Here is an 18,939-nt window from a genome sequence, read left to right as displayed (position 1 = left end):
GCCACTATGAGAGGGGGAGGAGAATCTCCCTCAACCTCTTGGCCACACTCTTCTTCATGCAACAGATGCACTTACAGATGAGTCCCTGCTTTGTTAACCATCTATGTGAGAAGGCTGCCAAGAGCTGAATGTGTGTCACCAAGGGGGAAGGCAAAAGATCCAGATGCCAATAAAGCAACAGGTACTTGGTCTGAACAAACACCACCAACTTCAGAAGCTGGGCAGTCTAAACATCCACCCTGTGGTGAGCACCACAGCTGGACCTGGCGATGGAAGCTCTGAGGCTTCTCTCCTCCAGCTGCACAGCCCCAGGGCTCTCAGCCTGGCCTGGTGACCTGGTGATGGAAGTCACAGCCAGCAGCAACCTCTTTCCAAGACCAACTAATATGAAAACATGGGGCTCAAGTCCATGAAGTCCTTCTGCTGAACTAAACAGGAGGCTAAATTTGCAGCCAGCAACCAGAGCAAGGTCTCCAGTGTTGGTTTTGTCACCAGAAGTGGTGGTGTTTTACAGATGCACATCTGAACTCAGCATCTTAACCAGCATCTTAATCACAACTCAGAGAGCTGGAACATGGGGCTGCCTGGCTTGACACCTACCTGGTACTCAGCATAGTTCTTCAATCCAATGCCCAGGAATGGTTTGAAGGCATCCATGTACTTCAGGAACTCTCCACCTAAGACTGTGTACAGAAAATAACCTAGTTAGAAAACAATTCCCCCCTGTGAGTTATTTGCTGGAGTTCAGCAAGACAGAACCCCACCATTATATCCCACCCCAAACCAGTCCCTGTGTTCCACAAAAGCAAAACAAACCAGTTCTCCTCTAGACATCACACAAGAAGTGAATTTCAGTGAAATGCTTCCACCTGGACTCAAAATCCAAAGCACTTCATTCCCTGCAGGCCTTTGAAGGCAGACAACCCCTTCCTGTGCTCAGGAAGGACACTGAGATCTTCCTCCTGGAGCAGATCTGTCCAAGGCCTTCAGGCCAGGTCCAGCACCATTACACTGCTTGGTGTCTGCTGCAAGCTCCTGCTGTGGCAGCTGGAACCTCTTCTTCTGGAAACAGCTGCTCAGCCTCTTCCAGCCAGGCAGTTTAAGCAGGACACTCTTCAGTATGTTTATGGCCAAGCAATATTTGATGTGAAACATTTCTGCTCTTCTCTGCCAGCTCCTACCTTCTCCAAGTCACTTGCACCAAGACCACACACATCTACCCCACAGTGAAAAGGCCCAAGAGGTTACACACTTCTCCTTTTGACTTGCTGCTGACCTCAGTGATCCCACTCATCCTCCTCACCCACTTCCCAGCTTCCACAGGCACTAAAGATTCCCAGGAGCACCCACCAAAGGCTCTGAAAGACTCTAGTGTGGGGAGGAGCTGCTCCAAAGAGCCAGGAGTCTGCTGTGCTTACAAGAATCCCACACTGGTTTGGGTGGGAAGGGAACTTTCAAGGTCATTTAATCCAATCCCCTGCAGGGAGAAGGGATATCTGCAGCTAGAGCAACCTGGAATGGATCCAGGGATGGGACACTGACCCCCTCTCATACCTTCAGCATCAAAAATTTCTCCCTTCTGTGGATCCTACACGAGGTGCCTGGGGTGCTCAGGGCCATCAGGACTGTGTGGCTACTGGACACAGGTCCTGTCAACCTGCTCAGAGCCTCACAGGCCAGGCAGAACAGCCTCAGGAGAAAAGCAAGACTCAAACAAAGCCTCTCTCCCAACCTCATCTCCCCAAAGGCCCATTTCCAACCCCTGGCTTTCATTAGAGACAAGGCAGGAGTGTTAGGCAAGGAGGTTAGGCAGAGGCTCTCAGCAGCACCTCCACTTTCACACTCATTTGTCAGCAGAGTGTGTTCCCAGAGCTCAGAGGACACCACAGCCACCACCTTTTTCACACCTGAACCATAAAGCTCAAACTGCCTGGAACACCACAACCCAAATTTTGTTTTGCTTCCCCCCATTCTGAGCCACTCTAACACTGATTTAAGGAAGGACAATGACTGTAAATCCAGCCCTGAGGAAACTCCACAGAACCACCACAGCAGCACAGGCAGGGGCAAGGCTGAATCCTGCAGGTAACATCCACCCTGCCCTGCAGCAGCACGAGGGGACCAGGCTCCCAGGGCACTGCTCTATCTGCTCTGGCTGAGCTGATTTTCCCACTGCAGCCCTCACAGTGCAGAGCTTTTGTGCTGGGAGTTAGAAGGGTGTTGATAACACCCTTGTTGTGACTATCACTGAGCAGTGTCAGAGCCTTGGTGCTGTGTGAACATTTCCCCTCCCCCAGTGGGGGCAGGAGCTTGGGGGGGGAACATAACCAGGACAGCTGACCCAAACTAACCAAAGGGATATTCCACAGCATATGGTGTTTGCTCAGCTAGAAAGCTGCTAAAAAGGAGGAGGATGAGGCAGGGGGGGCTCCTCCTCTGTCCTCTGGAGCAACTGCTCTGTGTTTTGGAGCCCTGCTTCCCAGGGAGGGACCAGACATCGCCTGGGGATGGGAAGTAGAGAATAAATCTTTGGGTGTTTTCTTTCCCTCTGCACACAGAATTGCTGGGCTTTGCTTTCCCAATTATTTTTGCCTGCAAGGTGTTGTCAGCATCTTCTTTTCCTTTCCCCTTTTGCTCTGTGGAGGAGGGAGAGGAAAAGGGGAGGGTGAGAGAGTGGCTTGGTGGGCATCTAGTGCTCAGTCAGGGTTAACCCACCACAACTGGGCTAGGGTGGTGTTTCTCCTGGCAGAATTTGCAGGGTAGCTCCATTATTAATGGAAAACAGGCCAATCATTCACACAACAGTCTGGCAGAACCAGCCAACCTCAGCTTCACAGAGAGCTGGGGGGCAGACGTGTGGCCCAAACCTCAAGCCAAACCACCTCAAGCAAAACCAGGGACTGATGGTGTGTTTTTTTGCCATATAATCCAAAAGAGAAGGGAACCCAGCAGCCCTGTCCCATCTCTGCCTCTTCCCAAAGACAGCCTGGCTCTGCAGCACCACACCAACCTTCGACCAGGGTGCCCACAGCCATCAGGGCATCCTCCTGCACGCCCCCCGAGCCCGCCGTGCTCTGGAACATTCTCAGCAGAGATGCCATCACCACGTCAGAGATCTGCAGAGCATCCTGGTGCTGGACCTTCCTGAGGACGTTCTGGGTGGGAGAAGGGGAAGGAGATTTGTTAATTTGGTGGCACTTCTGCCAGGCTGGGTGGTTCCCTCTCCGTCCCCTGCGCCAGCTCCCGGCGCTCGTGACTCTGCTGGGCTGCTAAAAACAGAGCTGCTGCTGCTGCCTGAACTCTGCTGCTGCTGCAGAAATGTGCTTTGTCAGGGCCAGGCCCATTCATTTCAGCTGCATTCAATTTGCCAGCTACAGAACCAGCTGAATTTACCTTTCCTGCTGCATAGGCTGTTTCTCCAGGCTTTCCCCCGTTTCTAAGCTGGCATTAAATGAGACCAGCCCTGTGTTTAAAAAAAAAAAAAGGCTCTTTTTTTTTTCCATGGCAGCAATGTGACCACAAGCTCTCACTGCCAAGGATGGGTTGTCATAAAGCTTTGCTTCTAAAGCATGGCATTAAACTCCTCAAGTGCTGGTTGGTAAACCACGACACCACCATGATCTGGCTGCTGTGCTCCAGCCTCTGCTCCCCAGGATGAAGGGAGAATAAATCAACACACAGCTCTGACCATCCCTTTTTGAGCAGGTGAACTACAGAACACAGCTCTGATGTGTCCTTCTTGAAACTAAATTTGCATTTCCTATGAAAAGAGAAAGATTGATTCCTTCACCTGCAGAGGAAACTAATTATTCCAGTCTGATTCCTCAAACTGAGTCACTCCGAAGAGATTGACTTTGATTGTTTAAATAATTGGTCTTGATTTTCTCATTCCTGTTCAATATTAACAGCTGTTTTTCCTCTGCTGCAATGTTCATAATTGTATTTCCAGGAGAAGGGGAAAAATACCTTACAAAATATTATATTTGACTTGGTAATGCCAGAAAAAAAAATCCTCTCTGCCAATTTTTACTTAGGAGTGTTTGGAATCTGCTGCCATGAACTCCTGCAAATACTGAAATTCAGATTATAATACATATAAATGATTTATGTATTATATAAAAGCAACACCACCCAAAAAGGGAATAAATCTGAGTAGCAGGAACTCTGCTCTGCTTTTATTTCAGATTCTAGAGAGCTGTTCCACCTCCAGAGGCAAACACACTTCTCTCTGAGCTGCCTCTACATCTATTTATGTTTTAAAGTTTAAAAGTTTAAAGCCAGGCACGACAGCAGAGAAAAGCTCCAGTATCAACCACCATCTATTTTGGAAGGATGGTCTGATGAAGCTCCTCAGCAGTTTTTTTTGGGGAAAAAAAAGAAGTGGCTGCTCTCAGTGGACTTTGTAGGAGTAAGCAAAGAACTGAACTGCACCAAGTCACGTGGGCTGCTCCTTACCAGATGTTTAATTTCAAGGACACTCAGTGCATTTTAATTAGTGCCATTTTAAATAAGCACACCAGCCACAAGAGGCAGATGAACAAATTAAAGCCATTATGGAGGGTTTTTTTTGGCTGTGCCAGCCAAAGTGATTGTTCAGGCTGTAGCCAGAGCAGCCAACCTCTGTTGTGCCATCTTCACCATGCCACCTGCAGGGTTCTTTAGTCACACTGCCCTCAACTTTAAGTCATTCTCTACTCTACTGGAGCCTTGTGAACCTTGTGTCACCTCCCACATGTCAGCTGGGACACAAGATCCTATTTCCTCATTCAGATCTCATCAACAAGACCAAACCTGCATCCTTGGGACATAAATGTCTCTGAAACTGCCTCTCCCCCAGAACCACAACCACAGGACAGGAACTTACCTGTAGAGTAGCACAAAGAAGAGACTGAAGATCATTGAACTGGATTCTGTCTGAAGTACTCTGGATATGAGACTGGAAAAGAACAAAATCACAGGTGAGATGCCTGCATCACAGCCCACACAAAAACCCTGCAGGTTTCCAGAGGATCACAGAAGAGATTTGGCTGCAAGAGACCTTCAAGCAGCAGTCCAGCCCTTCCCCCAGCACTGCCAGGTCCCCACTAACCCACATCCCTCAGCACCACATCTCCACAGCTTGCAAACCCCCCACAGGGATTATACCAGGATATCTGCAGCCAGCAACAAACCTCATTTTTCTACACCAGATCAGCAATACCACTCCTACTTTCCTTAAACCTCTCACTGTAACAGGGGTTTAGAACTCAGGGTCACCCACCTCCATCTGCAGCACTTGCTGAAGTCGTTCCATGATGACCAGGGTTGTCTTTTGGACAGCAGGGTAACAGTCCTTGGCACTGTTTTTCACTATTTCCATCAGAGATTCATATGCAGAACTCCTCAAGTTATTCTGGTGGCCATCAGGCCTGCAACAGAAGGAATATATTTGCAGCTCCCAGGGCTCAGGCTTGCTTAGAAACAGACTTTTTTTTGGGGGGTAAATCTGTAAGAGCTAAATTTTAGTGTTGAGACAAGCAGAAGCACTCCCATTCCTGTATTCCAAGACTTGAAAGTGAATGGAATTTGTGAAGCTACTTTTGGAACAGTTTTTTTCCCCCCACTCTCTATTAATAACAACTTCCAGTATCTTCAGTCACTGGCAGCAAGGGCAGGAGCAGAAAAAGCTTCAAACCCACGTTTTCCTGGGTGCTGTCACCCTGCCTGGGAAGGAAGAGGGGTCTCAGGAGGAGAGCAGCACATGTTACTACCTCTGACATCCCTCCTAGACACTGGTGAGGGTGTTAAACTTGAAATCAAGACAGCTGAGAGCTATGGGAAGATGAGTGATGGGCTTCAGAGCCTTGAGCTAGACACTACCCTTCTGGCTGGATGTAAATTAGGCAGGAAGAGTTTAGAGGTTGAACTGTTCAGGCAGGGACACCCATTTCATGAAGGAGTCCTGCAGCAAAGGGCTTCAGCTGACAACTGAACTGATCCAAGGATTGAACTCAAAGCTGTCAAGATTTATGTGACCTTTGAAGCAGAACACGACTTCAGCATTACCCTTATTTTGTACCTGCAGAACAGAGACAAATATTTTGCCTCATCTATTTATATTTCAGCTTAGCTGGGAAGAGGACAGTATCCAGCCTAACTAGGTCCTGAGCTCTTCTGGGAGTAGCTGGTGCTGATGTCAATGGATGTGATGCTACAGCAACAACCACGGTGTGAAACAACCCCAGGCAAACGACCCCTAGGAAACACAGATTCCTAATTATGCCTCACTGCAATCCTAATTATTCAGTGGCCTCACAGCCAACCTTGAGGAGTCTTACAACTACTGTGCAGAGATGAGCAGGGTCTTAAATGGTGTTGAAGAGACTTCAAAATAAAGTGTGAAAGAGGCAGCTCCTGGAGGAAGTCTCAGAGTTACTAAAATCAGACATGGACACAATACTGAGAAATTGTTCTGGGTGAAGAGTTTCTCCCCTGGGGATTTGCATTCTACACTAAAAAAAGCTTCTAAAAAACACCACTCAGATCTAGAAAAGGGACCAACAGCCTGAAGCAATGCAGAGAGCATCTTTGTAGGAGATGAAGGCAGAGGGTTCAGCATCACCTGTCTGCAGTCTCCAGGAGTTTCTGAACTATTAGCTCAAATGAAGAAGATAAGCAGTAGGTGGCTGGTTCTTCCTGACCATCAGCTACATCAGCAGCTTCATAGGCAGCCTCAGCAAGACTAGAGAAGGCCTGAAATACAGAAGAAGCAGTGCTGTTATTCAGCTGAGCTCACCCTTGCAGGTCCAGAAGTATTCCAAAAGTTTTCATTCTAACAGCCACCCACCCCCCCAAAACACACAGGATTAACAGCTCCCTTCAGGAACAGCTCCTTGTCAAACTCTGGTGCAACAGTGGTGAAAATGTCAGTGGTTTAACTGTGCCAATCACACCCCAGGCAGCCAGGCTGTCTGCAGAGATGTCTGCACAGCCACGCTGCTCTCCACTGGTTGCTGTGGAGAATCAAGGAGAATCAAAGCAGATTGTGTGAACCTCAGAGGATATTCAAGGATTCTACCCACTATCCACCATCATCACCACCACCAGTTACAACCCTGGTGTGGACAAGGCCCTGGGGCTGCTCAGGTGCCCAGCTGCAGAGTTGTTACTGCTCTGGGATGGGTGGATTAGAAGTTGAAAGCCTCTGGTTATTCATTTTGATCTAAAAAACATATAGTAGTCATCACCTGCAGGAGACAAAAGCCACAGCTATGTGGACTTCTGCCAGGATTGGGGAAAAGCTTCTGTGCTGACTAGAAGCCTTCAAACCTCTGGAATACTGAGAGAATGAATCTGTCACTTCTAAAACTTGTTTTGACAGGCAAATACTCATCTCTAGCTCAATTCTTATTGTTTCTCAAAAGGCAGTAAGGAAGAGATCCTCTTCACAGTGAGGATCAGACATGTCCTTGGTAGTAGATGTGTGCTGAGATGATGATCAGCTACAGTCAGCAAACCAGCTCAAGGGACTGCAGCTCAGTGAACAACAAAATCTCAGGCTCTTCAGTTTAGTTCTGGACCCACTGCAGAAGCAGGTTTAGGTAATGAGTAACAAGGGATCTTTTCTCTCCCCAAAGATGAAGGCAGCAACCCAGCTGACTCAAAAAAAAAACCCCCAAACAATAAACCCCAGAAGTTTCTGCATTTTTCTGAATGCCATTGCTGAACAGCTATCACACCTGTGACCAAGGACACACTCCAGAGAATTTTCAAACCAAAGGCAACCTCTACACTCAGTAAATCCTTGTGGTCCCTTCCAACCCTGACAGATTCTGATCTGTTTTAGCAGAGGACTTTAGAGCCCTAATGGCTCAATGGGTGGACTTGATGATCTTGGAGGTCCCTTCCAACCTAAAGGATTCTATGATTCTAAATATTGGCATTTTTCTCCTGAAAATCCATTTCTTCCTTGATTCTTTCCTATTGGAGCTACAGAAGACTTGAGATCACTCCCAGTCAACCACAGTTGTGTCTGCACTGCCTGACCAAGCCATGAGCTACCTCTGAAGTCCATGTAAGCGTGTGTGTGTGTTAGATATATCAGAATTATAGATTTGACTGGAAAAGCCCCAAGATCATCAAGTCCAACCATTCCCCCACCATTCCCAGCTCCCCACTGCCCCGTGTCCCTCAGCCCCACATCTCCACAGCCTGGAAACCCAGGCAGAGGGGCTGCCTCACCCAGCAGACGTTGGAGGCCACCCTGGGCTCGGCGCTCAGCCCCTCCATCAGACACTGCAGCAGTGGAGCGAGGTAAATGTCATTGATGGCAGCTTCAGGAAGCATCTCACAGATCCTGCCCACAGTCCAAGCCGTCGTGTCTCGAACTACAACGCTGGGGTCCTTCATTAGTTCTATTAAAGTTGGCATTGCCTAGAAGGTGATGGCAGGAAGGAGAAAGGGGTGATCATAAGGAGGAATTTGCTGCTGTTTCTGATTTCGTCCTATTCTCTATCATCAGCTGGAAAGGGGAGGAGAGACTGGATCTAGTTAGACCATTATCCTCACATTTTAAGCTTCATAAAGTTATCTCTCAGGGGTAAGACTTAAGAACTGAGGCAGCTGGAGTCAGGTGTTGTCAAGTCCTGCATGTTCCTGTGAACCAGAGTGAGGTAACCCAGCCCCCTGCCCTGGGCCTTCCAAATCTCTCTTAGAAGCTCACATCCTTTTGCTTTTCCTCAGGTTAAGAGCAACGTGCCAAGCAGAATTCCCCCTCTAAATCCATCAGAAAGGTTTTGCTTCAAGAAAACACACCACATCTTACCTGTATGACTAGTGGTTTGAGCTGGTTCGGCTCTGGTCCTTCCAAAATACTCCCAAAAGCCATCACAGCTGCATCTCTGTATCGCCAGTCTGGATTTTTAATGTGTTCTTTAATAAAGGGCAGCACGTGAGGAACAATGTCATCTTCACAGCAGGTTGCCAGCAGCATGAGGCAGACTCCTGCTGCCTTGCAGGGGTTCCAGTCGTCGTCGTCATCGTTCTCATCCTGGGAAGAGAGCAGCCCCCTGGTTGGTGTGGGGGAAAACATCCCTCACTCCTCACAGGCAGCAGCATCCTGGTGGATCTACTGGTGGTAGCACTGCTTTATTCCCCCCTGTTATATTTAGAACCTAATTCAGGTCTGGAAGCAGCAGCTACATCTTGACAGAGAGACAATTGGAGTTGCTGGCATCATCTGTACCCGTGCACCCTGGGGCAAGGCTGCCAGCTCTTCACAGATGCCCCTACAGTGGCCTCACTCATCTTCCAAACTGCTGCTCTCTCATCTGGGCTGAGATCACTGCAGAGTGGCCACTGCACCCCTTCAAAGAGCCTCTTTCCCCCTCTGTTAGCTCAGCCACTTACCAGATTCCTTTGAAGCTGTGTACCTGTGAGCCTCTGATCCATTTTGCCTCTCCTGTTTTAACCAGCACTTTGGAGCCTCCTGCCAATTTAACTCTCTGCATCCGAGCAGACAGGGATACAAACAACCAGGGAACTGACTCCCTGAAATGAACTCCATCCTGCATGGCTTAATTAACACTTTTATTTTATAATTAGACCTGCTGTAGCAAGTGATTCCATTAATTTTGATTAGACTGTGAAACGCAGTCCAAACAAGTCCCTGTGAAATGCTTAAGAGGTACTAAATAAACATGGACTTCACAGTTCAAAAAGCTCAAGAATTCCAGAAACTGGAGCTCTAATGATGCAAAGACTGTACCTTGACTTCATCAGGAAGACAAAGAACTCTCAAACCTCTTCAGAAACCCTAAATACAAGCATGTGTTAACAGAATTCAGCATAAAATGGATGCTGCAGTGTCCCAGTCTCAGCCCTAAGAGATGCATCATTCCCTCAGAGTGGTGCATGATGTCTCATCACAGACCAGGAACCACCCAAGGGCACCCAAAGCACCTTTGGGATCAAAGGTATTGAGAAATCCCCTCTGCTGGGGAGCAACGACCACCTCTGACTCTCTGCTCCTCCATCCAGCAGTCCCAGAGTCTGAAAGCAGCCACAGTGAGGTATTTTTTTTTGAGGTGCAGCAGGGAATTTGAAGCTCACCTGTTTTGTTAAGGTTTGTGTTAGAATTGGGACCAAATACTGCAGCGCTCCCTTGGCGTAGAATTTGCTCGTGTGCTCTGGAGGCCTTCCTTGCTCTGCTGCCTGGAAAAAAAAAGGTGAAAAAATGATTCTCAGTGGCTATATAGGCATGAGGGCTGGGTTATGAACTCCAGGAGACACAAATTTTCTTTTGCAGGCTCTCCTTTCCACCAGAACCCAAACTTTAAGTTACTGTAACACGCTGGAACCTCAAGGTTCCAGTCTCTCTGGAGACTCAAGGACACTCTGCAGCAATCCCAGTTAAATATTCAATAATTTGCCACTCCATACACGTACAAAGCTCCTCCTCACATGGTGCAAACAGAAAGAGAAACATTTCCAGCTTGTCGTTAGGTAGAATTAACAAGTGACCCCCCAGCAGAAGCAATGAAAGGTCTTCAGCATATAAACTAACCCTATGTGCCTGACTATCCTTTTATCCTTGCCCTCTTTTGCTTTTTTGGGGCATTTAACATAAATATATATTTAGCTACTTTTAAAGATGGATGTGATTCATCTAGAGCCCTTCAAAGTTTAAGCTATTATTGATCTCTACAGCTAATTTATGCAAACAGCATCTGCAGGCAGAACAATACCCCAAATTCGTCGCCAGCCCCACTGTAAGGGATAATGATTGCTTTTATTTCATCTCATAATTTTAGACAACTCATAAATAATGTATTATATAGAATGTGATCAATCTTTCTGTACACTGGGGTAGGACCAAGTCCCTGTAACAGACTGAAAAATCTTCCAAGTCAGTGTAATGGAGTCCAAGAGGTCTTGAAGACAGCAGCTAACTGAAGAAATACTCACCCTTAGTGTGGTAGGTTCATCTCAACAATTCAAGATGCTGCCTTAATGAGGCAACAGCTCCAATATCTTCACAATACTGAGTTTTTTTGGTAGGATACCATGCCCTGCACACAGGCTTCAGGTGTATTTAGGTTAACCTTACAAGAAGGGCTCGAGCTGAGTTTTGAATGCTAAGAAGAAATCAGGCAACTGTCACGTCCTGTTTGCAGAAAACCAGCACTTGTATGTCAGAGTGTTCTCATCAAACCTGTCAGAGAATCTTTACCTCAAGTAGTTTCAATTCCCAGCCAGACTGGCATTAAAACCATTCTGCTCACTTAAAAAAGGCAGTTTATCCTAATCTGATCTAGTCAGCACAAGGGCTTAGAGTGAAGCTACACGAAGAACTTCACGTTAGGCTACAAAATAACCCAGAGAGTCATTAAAAGGGAACCCTAAACGGTGGCCCCCACGCAACCTCAGCTCCAAGGTCTGCCTTTCTCTTGGGCAGGCAAATAAATTAACTGATTAACCCTAGCTGAGCCCTGGGTCAGACAGCTGCCAGCACCCAAAGCCCTCTCTGGGTGCCACGACACCGCCCCGCGGGCTCCACGCAGCCTCGGGTCTGGGCTTCCCCCATGGACGTGCACCAGGTCACATCAGCATGGTGTATGAGGCCTCCTCAGGGAGCCAGGGCCCTGTTCCACTGGGGAGGAATTCCCATTTCACCCTTGAGCTCACCTCAGAGGCCTCTATGGCCAGGTCCATCTCCTCATCACAGACGTTGGACCAGAACTCTATTCCCTGCAGAGCCACCTCGTCTATGTCGCTCTTCATCGCCTCAATGGTTATCTTCAGAAACAAAGAGAGGAGGGCAGAGAAAGGCTTCAGCAAGTTATTCCTCCTGAAATACAGGCCCCAGCTTTGGGCCAACTGGTACAAGATTGAAGAGGGCCTGAAATTAGATGCCACGTTAGAGATACTGTGCTTGACAACAGCCCCCTGTGCAGAGCGAGCTGAGCAATCTGCAGCGTCCTGGCTTTGGGAGCCTTGAGTCTCCAACACCCAGCACTGGTTTTACCAGGAGAGGGATACAGAAACAAAGAGAGAAACAAGCCAGGAACACAACACTTCTCCCCTTGGATTAGGATTGCAGGAAGATCAGAAAGTATGTACAAGAAACTCACAGCAAAAAGAGCAGGACCCATGTATGTCTCCATATACTGATAATACAGGGACATTATCTTCACCAGATTCTGTAAGGCAGCCACTCGTACCTGTCAAGAGTAGAAAATGGAGCAGATTTGTGATCTTTGAGTGCTCTGGAAGCCAAGCACCCTCATAACCTACCACAGATTAACAACCCAGCCTTTCTGCTCATCTAGTTTGCTCCACACCTTATTAGCTCTTTCACAACAAGCAACATAAATCCTCCCGCTAGTTTACTACCTCCAACCTGAAGTATAAAACTCACTTTGAGCACTTCCACAGGCACTCATTTAACAGAATAGTGTTTATTTCACTGAACATTTTCCAACTCTTTGTGGATCCCAGAGGTTCTGCCCCTCCCAAAAGGGTGCAGAGACAAACCAAGTGTTTCATTTTACTCACCCTTGTATCTGGACACTGCGTTGCTTCACAGACTACTTGCATAATAAAGTGCCTTTCAGACTAGAAGAAGAAATGAAAGAGCATTAGAACTTTTACAAAAGCATTAAAGTCTTTGCAAGCCTTCCTACACAGGATGTATTTTGAGTCTGGACCAGTTCACTGCAGTATTTTATAGCATTTCTTCCCCAAAATGGGAATCCCAGGCTTCTGTTTTACTGAGTGCTTAAGAGGCTGTTCAAAATAGAAAGACAGAACTAAAGACAGTAGCTTTTGGGGGTGAGAACTAAAAAAATCCTGCTGTCTCCTGAATTACTTCAGCCATTGCTTTGAGAAACCTCAAAACTCAGGACAAATTTCTCAAGAAGCAGCCCCTGGACACTTTCAATTCAGGAAGAAGGAAGAAACTTATGCCCAGGGTAGTGACAGTACTGAAGCCCAACAGAAATAGAGTCTGGAAGGATTATGCACCTTCCACCTCAGACTCTGAAAGACTCAAGTTGATCCCCATCAACATCCACTGAATTTTGACTAGGGAAAGTTTCCCTTAGAGGACCTTCAGTATTAATCCCACCTTCCCCACACTCTCCTGATAGAGAGGATGGACTTAATCTGAGAAGAAAGAGAGAAATCAATAGATTTGTCTGTTCTGAAAAGATTTGCATTCTGAGGCCCCTGTTCCAAAGGCTCTTGCAGGCCTTCCTCCCCCAACAATTTTCAGAGGCAGAGTTAAATCTGGATGGCTGCCACACCACTTGAAAGAAAGTGCTGATCCAAGCTTGTACTCTTACAGCAGCAGCACTGAGTAGAGTTTGACTAGGAACAGAGCATCCAACAGGCTGAACTCTAAGGTCAGTGCAAATTTATCCAAAATAAAAAAAAAAAAGCCAAGAGTGCCTCCTCTCCATTGATGACCCCCTGAAGGTTCCCACTGTACTTCTGCATCACCAGAAGACACTCAATATAGAGAAATGAATCCAAAGTCTCAGTTGCAACAAAATGATGCATCAAAACTCAGCGTGGTGCATGATTTCTCATCACAGACCGTGGATTCAGCCCAGACCAAGAACTGTTCCCCCCTCACCTCTTTGTCAAAGTTTGCTTTGGTGAATTCCAAAGAGTTGAGGAGTGCGTTAGTAGCTGCGAGCTTCACATTGTTGCTGGGCTCCTCCTTTCTCATTCCCTGGATGATGGCTGTCAGGATCTCATTGGATTTGTCCTGTAGTTGCTCTGGATCCTAAAAGAAGTGTTGATTTAAGTTATTTGCAAGCTGAAGAGCTTTGCTCTAGATAACTACCCTCTAGGTTTGATCCTGAAGGCTACAAGTGTTAAGACATGAAGGCCAAGGAGTCCTCCACTGGGAGGACCAGAATGCCAGCAGAAGGAATTCACACTCCATCTCCTGGGACAGAAATGAGGAGACTGAACTGAGCACAAGTACTCCCAATATTCAAGCCATAAATGCCAGATAAACTCCTCTATTTCAAATAACAGACCAACAAGCTTCAGACTGCTTGACTTCATTCAGCTAGCAAGTTTAAAACCACTCATTTCCAGCTCCTTTATCTCCTGGGCAGAGGTCTGTGCCAGCAGCTGCAGCTGAGACTTCTATGGGTGAAGTTTCCAATCATTTTTAGACACAGGGCAAAAATACATGGCCTGGACCAGCACCAAGGCTCAAAGAATAAAGCTGTGGACAAAGACTAATATTTCTGTGCAGTGAATTTTAAGATGGCAAGATCCCCAAATATCTGTAGGAATTGTTAATCAGAATTTATCCCCAGGCAGATTCCCAAACTCAGGTCACAAACTGACCACTGGCACATACCCACCTGAGGAAACAAACACAAACACACACACCCAAGCCCTGCATGGCCTTGTAGCAAACAAAGCTTGAGCTGCAGCACTCCCCTGCACAGCTCCTGATTTCCTCTTTCATTCCATTGACCTTCCAGGAAGGAACTGACCTCCCCCAGTGATACCAACCCCCAGCAGCCCCATGAAAGCACCAAAGAGAAGATTTCTCCTTCTACCTCACTATACCAAGGTCCAACCACCTCTATGCTGCACATACATCCTCTAAGGCATTCAGTGGCACTAAAAAAGCAGCAGCTAATTTGGGTTTCAGCAGCAGGTCAGGCAGCACACGGGGGTTTTGTGAGCAACACATCCTGATGCTGCCAACTACACTGATGAAACCATGAGAGCTTTGTAGAGGAGCCTCCAAGAGCTAAACATCCTCTGCATCAAATATTCTCCAATTCAAGGGATTCCTCTCATGAGATGAGGGTAGTTGTCAAGTTTCCCCAACAGAAAGGGATCAAACACTTCTCAAACAACTGGATGTGGAGCTGAAAGTTTCCTCACAGCACCTCACAGAGCCACAGAGAGACTGAAATCTGCCCCTCGTGGAAGGTGACCTGGATTTGTGCTGTGAAAGCAGGTCAGGCCTCTCAGCCACCCTCCTCTGCTCACTGCCCAGCACAGGCATCCCCCAGACAAGCAGCAGGAGACACAAGGAAGAGTTGGAGCCTTCTAGGCATGGAGGTGTGAGAAGGGAGAGGCTGGAGGAGACGAGGTTGGGCCAGCATTGAAAGGAGGAGCCTATCTTGATCTTTACAAGTCCTGTTTTAAAGGATCATCTAAACACACTCCTGAGAAGACTCACGATATCCTGGCAGATGTATCCAATGGCCTCCAACGTGGACTCTTTCATGTGCTCCGTGCTGTGCTGGTTTGTCACGTTGGCCACCAACTGGGGGATGAGTTCTGGCCACTGGTTCATGGGGATCTCGGCGCAGGCGATGCCAGCCACGCACTGGGAGGCTGAGCTGGGCCTGTAGGTCTCTGTGCCCAACGTCTGCAAAACCTGGGGGGGGGAGAGAGCAGCAGTGATGGGTGAGGGTCACACCACCCACCTCCCCACCCTTCCAAAGCAGTTTGATCATTTTTTAACTCTCATTTCACAGCCCTGGCTGAGGACAAACTGCAACGAGGCCCAGCACACACGTGCTGCAGCTCCTCCCTTAATCCCCCCTCTCTCTCTCTCTCTCTCTCTCTGTGTTTTGGGCAACATTGCGAAAGGTGAACAAACTGTGGTTTCAAAATCCTCCCCCCCCATCAGATTGTTTGTGCCAAAAGTGTTTGAATAAGGCCAAACTGTTTTCTTCCCTTCTCAGTGTGATCAGATGAATGATTTTTTGTAGGCATCGATAATATTTCTTTAAAAAGATCACAAAGAGGGAGGGACAGGCCTTTGAGGCAGCATTTCCAATGACAGGGCTTTGTTTTCCTTATATTCACCTAAATGGCATATTTCTAATACTTCACAAAACCAGTTTCCTGCTGTTTTCTGGCAGCTCCAGCACACCACAGTCTGACAGCTCCTCTAACAGCCTAAATCCCCCTTCAGCCATCCTCAAGATAAATAAAAGCCTAAAATTGTGCCCTCACCACCCAGCCTCATTCTGCTACACAGGGGTTTTATTATTTATAAAATTTGGGGGCAATTGGGGTCAATCACCTAAACCCTGCAAACATCCAAGTGCTCCTTTATCCCCGTTACCCAAAAAAACCAGAGCCACCAGTTCTGCCACTGCAAGTGCTGAACTTTGAACTATCACCCAGGAGCCCTCAGGGGAAATTCCTTCACCTCTGTGAAGATTTAAGATCATCATTTGGTAATTTAGAACTTTGAAAGTGTGATTTGAAGGGATTTCAAACCTTAAAAATTGGGACTTGTGGATTTTTGACCTACTCAGGTCAACACAGGAGCTCCAAAACAGGGTGTGAGTGGGTTGTAAAACAGTCAAAGGAGCTGTTGAAGCACAAGAAGTGGCAAATGCCAGCCCAGTTGTGGCCACTCACTGGGGAAGCCACGTCCATTAGCTCCTGTGGTTGCACAGGATCATTCAGAGGCTCCTCATGAAACTTGTTGCCAAGTGTGAATTTAAAAGCAACAGCCTCACACCAGTTTGGAGGTTTTTTGACCCTAAATTCTAAAGATTAAATACACCCCAAGCAGCAAAGCACCCAAGGAAGCCCTGAGGCCACGGCTCCTCTCACAGAGGAGAGCAGCTCTGCGACAGAAAACCCCTTGGGTGGAAAAAGATGGAGATGTTCAAACCCAAGAAGCCAAAAATCACCCAACTCACATAGTTCTTGACCTCCCTGCGGGCGTTGGCGTCGATGGCAAGCCATCTCTGCTGGTACTGGGCCTTGATGTCAGGGTCCTTGGAGGTCAGGGAGTTCTTGATCTGCAGGCCTGCTGCCACACGAGCCACTTGGCTGTTGCCAGGGTTTGCCAAGACTCGGGACAGTTCCACCAGGAAGGTGGGCTGGGGAAGAGAGGAGGGGTCAGCACCCACCCTGCCCGCACCCACTCGCCACCAAGGGATGAAATAAAACCCCCCTCCACCCCTCACCACCAGCCCACAGCTCACTGAGGCTCCTTCAGCACCAGGCTGACAGCTCTATCCTGGGATTATGGGTGTTAAGCTCCTCAGCAGAACCCCTGGAAAGCCACCTCAGTTGGCACTGACTTGGCTGGATTGTTTTTTTAGCTTCCTTGAGTTACCTTCCGTGCTCCTGCCTCAGCATTCCTCTAAATAAACCACCCTCCTTGCACACCAGGGTGAATATTCTCTGGAGGGGTAGAGAACGTGGTGAAGAGTCAACTCTATTTTCATTGCTTCAAGGCCAACGCCCAAACTACAACATGGGAGCTGCTCAAAGATGGAATCAAGATTCCTCAGCTATGTCTGAAGATTTTAGGATGCCAAAAAAGTGTCGTGTTTAAAACTAACTTCACTTTCAGAAGCTCCACAGAAATACAGAATAATTCCAGTCTCTTGGACTCCACGTTTTCAGTGATCAAAGCAGCTCTTAAAAATCAAATCTAGTTGGGCTTTCCAGTGCTCTCTAATCCTCAAATTGCAGGATTTGGAAACAAAATATGAGGCATCTTCAAGCATTGAGCATCAGCCGTTAGAAATAAGCTGAAATTTTAATGGAATAGACAAAAGCCCAACAAATACACCCCATGAAACCACTTCCAGCCATCAAGGCTGCTCATGCTTTGGAGATTGACTTTGATCAAAGTGAGAAACGGCTCCAAAAAAGTTCACAGGACAAAATAAAAGCGTTGCTGCCACCTCTGAGAAGCAAACTGCCCTAAAATTCAAAGGTGAAGAAGTGCCCTTGGGTTTCTCACTTATCAATTAGCACAAAATTGTCTTTTCATGGAGCTTGAAGAATAATTCCAGCTAGAAATGAGAAGTGTTACATTAAGCCTCCCAGACTTGAGACTCCCAAGCAGAGGCAGATGTGTACAACCTCAGCCCCCACACCTACAGAAGTGTCAATGAAAATCTCAGGAAAAAGGTCTAAATTAGCTACAGGGAGGAGGAGGAGGGGATGGGGAAGAACAATCATCCCTGCAGGTGCCTCTCCATCAACTAGCTGGGAGATCAGTGCCAGCTCTGCGTGCTGGGCTGCAGCTCCAGGGGCAGAACCTCTCCCCTGACCCTTCACCTCCAGCCCTTCCTGCTCCCCAGACCACCAGAGCTCTTCCCACCCACCTCACACCAAGTCATGAGATGGGAAGAGCCTTCAGCCCCACATCCTCATCCTCCTGCCACGCCTTTAACCACCCTCACAGCCTACGTGGAGCTCCTCAACCCCTGCCCAAGGTTGGAGCATTTCACATCCCCACCCCACACCAGGGGACTCATCTTTAGCCTCAACTTGCCTCTGGTGTCTCTGCTTTCTTTGTGCCCCTGCCCATGGCACTGGGGTGGAACTAGATGGTCTCTTCCAACCTAAAAAGGTCCTTTCCAACCCAAACCACTCTACAATAAATTAAACCTCAAAAAATTCATGTATCCTTCAGCTCTTCTCAAAGCCTGACACCCAGGATCACAATCAGCTCAAGTACATCACCCTGAAATGCTTCACATGACAGCCCAGGAAGCTTCAGTCTAACTGAGGGGATCCCAAGACTCAAATTCAGAGAATTTCAACTCAAACCCAACGTTTACCACAAAGGCTGCAGCGAGGGATGCTCTACACAACTGAAAATGGACCAACAGCAGCTTCTGTGCCTTTCCCAGTTGACACCAGCGTGGGAAACCACTTCAAAACCTGAAGGATGCTGGGATGATACCGTCGCTGTGCCATCACCAGCTCAGGAACACCAGGAGCCGCCCCTGGGCCCCCAAAACCTTCTGCTGCCCCACACCTTGACTAAGCACAACCCCCCCTGGGCAAGTTCACCTCCCCCACGCCGGCAGGGGGTCAGCCAGGGGCACTTCGGGTGGGTTGGGGTTTTCCCCCCTCCTCTTTTTTATGGCATTTTTGGTGGTTTGGGTTTATTTTCAATCTCTAAAGGTCACCGGGGGAGCTCCAGGC

At 47.8% G+C, this 18,939-nt stretch overlaps 1 protein-coding gene across 1 annotated transcript in view; it reads right to left on the bottom strand.

Moving 5' to 3' along the window:
- KPNB1 (karyopherin (importin) beta 1) overlaps positions 1–16,862 on the bottom strand; it is a 19,370-nt gene extending 2,508 nt beyond the window's left edge. The window contains exons 1-14 of the mRNA XM_008949848.1: positions 16,686–16,862; positions 15,200–15,400; positions 13,616–13,768; positions 12,535–12,594; positions 12,111–12,200; positions 11,665–11,775; positions 10,090–10,191; positions 8,804–9,028; positions 8,221–8,412; positions 6,602–6,732; positions 5,261–5,408; positions 4,865–4,936; positions 3,011–3,155; positions 601–683 (exon numbers count right to left, since the gene is read on the bottom strand). Of these exons, the coding sequence (XP_008948096.1) occupies positions 601–683; positions 3,011–3,155; positions 4,865–4,936; positions 5,261–5,408; positions 6,602–6,732; positions 8,221–8,412; positions 8,804–9,028; positions 10,090–10,191; positions 11,665–11,775; positions 12,111–12,200; positions 12,535–12,594; positions 13,616–13,768; positions 15,200–15,316 (1,629 nt within the window). The 5' untranslated portion in view covers positions 15,317–15,400; positions 16,686–16,862. The remainder of the gene's footprint in view (positions 1–600; positions 684–3,010; positions 3,156–4,864; positions 4,937–5,260; positions 5,409–6,601; positions 6,733–8,220; positions 8,413–8,803; positions 9,029–10,089; positions 10,192–11,664; positions 11,776–12,110; positions 12,201–12,534; positions 12,595–13,615; positions 13,769–15,199; positions 15,401–16,685) is intronic.
- Between the last annotated feature and the right edge of the window lie 2,077 nt (positions 16,863–18,939).

This window comes from Merops nubicus, unplaced genomic scaffold (genome assembly GCF_000691845.1).
Source record: "Merops nubicus isolate BGI_N331 unplaced genomic scaffold, ASM69184v1 scaffold8171, whole genome shotgun sequence".
NCBI classification, from domain to species: domain Eukaryota; kingdom Metazoa; phylum Chordata; class Aves; order Coraciiformes; family Meropidae; genus Merops; species Merops nubicus.
This window is presented reverse-complemented; position numbering and strand designations above follow the sequence as displayed.